The sequence below is a fragment of the Corvus brachyrhynchos genome, unplaced genomic scaffold, assembly GCF_000691975.1.
Source record: "Corvus brachyrhynchos isolate BGI_N302 unplaced genomic scaffold, ASM69197v1 scaffold59, whole genome shotgun sequence".
Taxonomy (NCBI): Eukaryota; Metazoa; Chordata; class Aves; order Passeriformes; family Corvidae; genus Corvus; species Corvus brachyrhynchos.
In genome coordinates this window covers 4048263-4053023 of record NW_008246054.1, presented here as the reverse complement: position 1 = coordinate 4053023, position 4761 = coordinate 4048263, and the positions used below count along the sequence as shown (strand labels likewise).

Sequence of the window (4761 nt, the reverse complement as noted above, 5' to 3'; positions counted from 1 at the left end):
TACTGTGCAACTGCACAGTCGGGGCTGGCTGTCCTGACAATCAGACAGCATGGCCAGGTGGGATGCAAAGTTCAGCTCTTTCCTATCTTTTTGGGGAAGGGATTTGCAGGAGGAGAGGATTTATGGATGTTACCAGGTGGTGCTTGCCTGGCAGATCTCTTGCTTTTCTCCTTCAGCCATAGACATGAGGTTTACACTGCATCTGGGTGACATCCTGCACATACTGAAGCCACTGCTCAAGCTGTCATTCACCTCAGCCTGTTTTCTCCCGAGCTATTTGAGTCATGGGCTATGCCAGACCACTCATCTGTGTTTCCTCAGCTCCTAACAGACTCTGCTCTTGTCTCCTGCTGCAGTGCCCCTGGTGCACACCCTCGCCCTCACTCCTGTCGTCGATGGGGATTTCCTCCCAGACATGCCAGAGAAGCTCTTTGCCAACGCTGCCGACATCGACTACCTGGCCGGGGTCAATAACATGGATGGGCACATCTTTGCCGGCGTGGATTTACCCGCCATCAACCGCCCGCTGGTGAAAATCACTGCGTGAGTGACAGATGCCCTTGGAGCCCTCAACAGGAGCCATCTTCTCTCCAGTGTAGCTCCCAAGCCCCAACGACTCAGGCTTGAGCGGACAGGGCACAGCCTTCATAACGGGATGTCGCTCCAAGCCTGGGTGCCCAGGCCTTGTGTTGCCAAGTCCAGAGCCCTCAAGAGAAAGGACCAGGCAAGACCCCTGCCTGACCTGAAGCTGCTGGTCTGTAATTAATTAATGTCACTTGTCTTTTCAGGGAGCAGGTGTATGATTTGATCAAAGGCCTCACCGTGGACAGGGGCGAGGCCGGAGCCAACGCCACCTACAACATCTACACACAGAGCTGGGGTGACAAACCCAGTCAGGAGGTCATGAAGAAGACAGTGGTGGACCTGGTCACTGACTACATCTTCCTGATTCCCACACAGTGGGCACTGAACCTGCACCTGCAGAATGCCCAGTGAGCAGCTCAGCCCTGGCAGGAACCCTAAGCCGACCTGGGGGGATGAGGAGTGGCTTAAGAGGGCTCTGCTGTCCCCTCACAGCTGCTTATCCAGTCCCTTTTATTTCCCAGGAGTGGCAAGACCTACAGCTACGTGTTCTCCCAGCCGTCCCGCATGCCTGTCTACCCCAGCTGGGTCGGGGCAGACCATGCTGATGACCTGCAGTACGTGTTTGGGAAGCCCTTTGCCACCCCCCTGGGCTACCTGCCCAAGCACAGGACCGTCTCAAAGGCCATGATTGCTTACTGGACCAATTTTGCCAGGAGCGGGTGAGTGATTTGTGCTGTGATGCAGCACTTCAAGGTGCTGCTTTCACCCAGTAACTTTTCAGGATCATTCCCAGAAGTTCTCTGTCTTGGTGTTGTGAGCAGGGGTCTGTGTCTCACAGTGCTGGAGTTTGCTCTGGGTTCTCCTCATCCATAGCACACTTGGGGAGGGGAGAGGCATTTTCATGACTCGTGATCTCTGCCTCCGCTTGATGAGGTTTACTCCTGAATCCTGGTGTTCAGGCAGGATGTAAGTCCCTGTGTGGAGCCAGGGATGATGCCAGTGGGGACTGAGGGAGGAGATTGCAGGTCATCAACTCACTCCTGGCAGGCAGAATTCCTATTGCTTGTGCCAGTGTCAAACGCTGTGTGTGCATGCACCTGAACTGCATCCCCAAGCTGCCCTGATATAAAACTGAACCTCTGTGTCTCCTTTTCCCCCAGTGATCCCAACAAAGGCCATTCGGACGTGCCCGTTTCCTGGCCAGCCTACAGCAACAAGGGCAAGTACTACCTGGATATCAACAACGAGATGAACAAAAACTCTGTGAAGCAGGACCTGAGATCTGTCCTGCGGGAACTCGGTCTATCGGCAGCTGCCGCAGGTCGCCAACATCTCCCAGTTGGAGTTAATGTTCTGAACACTTAAAAGATAGTTCATTAAAGGCTTGCTTGTAACTGAGTGACTCTGGTTGTCTGTGTGTTTGCCATGACAGGATTTTCTTGCCAACATTAAGGTCAGGCAGGAAAGGACATCCATTCTGTAGGCAGTGTGTGTTCCCTGGCTGTGACCCCCTGATGTCCCAGGGAAGCTGCTGTCAGCTGGGGTCCAGTCTCTCCCTGCCCAGCTGGCTGTTGGCCCTGAGGCTGTTTTTCCTCTTTGCCCCTGTGAGCCCAGGCAGGACAGCCCCAATCCTGACCTGTCCTCTGGATTTCCCTGTGTTACCATCAAGGTCCCTGCTGCTATCAACCAGATCTTAGAGAGCTAAAGGTGCAACAAGTGAATGGAAACCAGTCCTGACCTGTTGTTGATCTTGCACTGACATTGCTCAGGAACTGATGGGGCAGAATAAACCCATGGGGGATGTGATTCCCCACTGGTTTTAGGGCAGAGGCTGGGCTGAATTGGGCTGAGGAGCTGCAGCTCTGACCAGGGCAGGACAAGGAGCACAACTTTCCACAAACCTTGTTCACCACATGTCGCCATCCACACACAAGTGCTGGACCTGACCTGTCCAGGCTCTGGTACCCTGTGGTGGGAGCAGGTGGGCTCAGCCGTGCTGGAGCTGCCCCACAGGCCATGGCTGATGTGGAGAACCCAGGGCTGGTGGGGGACATCGGGGCCATGCTGTGGCTGCTGGGAGGAGAGCACGGGGTGTCACAGGTGATGGGACCCCTGTGTGTGTGTGTTGAGGTTCTCCATGCAGAGGAGCTGTAGGGTGGGGAGCCCAGCCCTGGGGTGAGCCAGGGTCAGGGAGCCCCTGCAGTGGAACCAGCCTCCTGCCTGCTTCCAGTGGGATGGAGCCAAGGGCAGGGCTTCCAGAAATCAATGCCATGTGTTCCTGTGCAGTCCTGGCTCTGATTTGCTTTGCCAGAAGAGCGATCTGGGAGATCACCCACAAGAAACATCTTTCATGTTCTCACTGTTGGCCTTCACCAGCACTTTTTAAAGGAAGATTTCCAGATTGAGTTGGTACCTACAGTTCTCTCTTGCTTTGCCCCTGTCCCATGAGTAGCTGTGATAGCTCCAGGAAAGCAAATGCAGAGGGTGAAGCCTTTAGTGCTCCAACACATTTCATACCGATCAGTCCCAAGTGCTGGAGGGTTTTCTGCCAGCCAGGGCAGAGCTCCTCTGTCAGTGTGCAAATGGATGTAGCTTTGAAGGGATTTTAAAAAAATTTTCTTTCCTCAGTGGTGCCATGAGTGGTTTTATGGTACCAGTGTGTGATTAAGGGACATTGGGCCAAAGTTAAACCAACCCATTGCTCACCTGGCTGAGTCTCTTTTTAGAAGTCTGGAACACAAACTCCATTTTTGCGTGTTCCCATGAAGATTCTCATTACACCATAAAACACACAGGAATCCTTTCCTTCTTTCCATCTCTTATCAACAGATGTTCTACCAGCCCTGTGATTGAATGTGGAAAGGAATTGCACACTGACAGATGAGTTTTCTGTTAGAGATAAATTTCAAAGCTATTGTTTGCATCCTGCCCATTCCCCTCTCTCTCTGACAAACACAACAAGCAGTGGAGATGATAAAGAGCAGCTGGCATGAGCCTGCAGAGGTATGAGGAGGAAGGAGACTTGAAGCCTTCAGATGGATGTGACAATGAAATGGAAACAGAAATTCTGGCCTATGTGTGAACTTCATGAGCAGTCTGGCTGCTGTTGGATAGAAGCAGCTTTGAGGCTTGCTGTCAGTTTGAGTCTTGTACATTCCCGAGTGTGTTACGAGTGCAAGGCTTCTCCTAGGTTGCCAATAATATGTTCTACTGCATACCTTAATATGATTTCAGCCACCTGTGCTTGGGTGAGGCTTCTCAAGAATCCATCAGGTTTAATTTCTCAGGAAGTTTGTCGGACTGAGCACTTCCTTTGGTTTGGCCTCCAGCCCACACAAACAGCACCTGCAGGGCTCTCACACAGCCATGGCCATCTACCTCAGCCATGGACTGGCCTCGGGCTACTGAAGGACAAGGGTGTGGAGGCTGCCCTGGTCCAGCTCCAAGCCAAGCCTGGCCCATGGCATTGGCACACACCTGCACTCCTGGCTATATAAATACAGGCCTCCAGCTGGGGCTGTGTCCTCAGGGCTGCTCTCGCCATGGCTCGCTGGCACATCCTGGCCTTGGCCCTGTGCTCCTACCTTGGGGTAGCCTGGGCTGCGACCGTAAGTACAAAGGCTGTGTTTGCACCCAAAGGCTGAAGGTTTTCTCCTTCTGCCATTTGTCTTTGGGACTGTGGGGGAATTGCTGCTGCCTGTCTGCTCCAAAGGGCACCTGCAGGACACCTGCACAGCTCCAGTGGCACCTGGGGGCTTTCCATAAGGGACCAAGGGTGTGGATGGGGAGGGTGGGATGTGAGTGGGTCTGTACGGGGGCCTGGCCAGGGCAAGGTGTGGGTGCTGGAGACACAGGAAGCCAGAGTTATGAAGGACAAAGCACTGGATTTTCTCTTCTCCATGGTACCACCTGTAGCTGGGAGTGGTGCTCACCGAGGGAGGATTTGTGGAAGGCGAGAGTAAGAAACTGGGACTCTTTGGGAGCTATGTCGACATCTTCAGAGGGATTCCCTTTGCTGCCCCTCCAAAGAGACTGGAAGATCCCCAACCACATCCAGGCTGGGATGGTAAGATGCAGCTTTTGAATGCCTTTGGTTTGGGGTTTTATTTTTGCTCCCCTCTCTTTAATCTGGTACATATGGGAAACAGTACAGCACATTACTCAGACTGGTCACAA

General features: G+C 53.2%; 3 protein-coding genes across 3 annotated transcripts in view; all 3 read left to right on the top strand.

Annotated features, from left to right (window-relative positions):
* LOC103623256 (bile salt-activated lipase-like) overlaps nucleotides 1-1983 on the top strand; it is a 4743-nt gene extending 2760 nt beyond the window's left edge. The window contains 5 exon segments of the mRNA XM_017745408.1: nucleotides 327-543; nucleotides 789-992; nucleotides 1107-1304; nucleotides 1746-1865; nucleotides 1867-1983. Coding sequence (XP_017600897.1) covers nucleotides 327-543; nucleotides 789-992; nucleotides 1107-1304; nucleotides 1746-1865; nucleotides 1867-1942 — 815 coding nt within the window. The 3' untranslated portion in view covers nucleotides 1943-1983.
* Nucleotides 1984-2650: 667 nt separating this feature from the next.
* GTF3C5 (general transcription factor IIIC subunit 5) overlaps nucleotides 2651-4761 on the top strand; it is a 20221-nt gene continuing 18110 nt past the window's right edge. The window contains exon 1 of the mRNA XM_017745591.1: nucleotides 2651-2685. The gene's annotated coding sequence lies outside the window, so the exon portion shown is untranslated. The remainder of the gene's footprint in view (nucleotides 2686-4761) is intronic.
* CEL (carboxyl ester lipase) overlaps nucleotides 3890-4761 on the top strand; it is an 11228-nt gene continuing 10356 nt past the window's right edge. Inside the window, 2 exon segments of the mRNA XM_008642184.2 lie at nucleotides 3890-4193; nucleotides 4501-4651. Of these exon segments, the coding sequence (XP_008640406.2) occupies nucleotides 4128-4193; nucleotides 4501-4651 (217 nt within the window). The 5' untranslated portion in view covers nucleotides 3890-4127.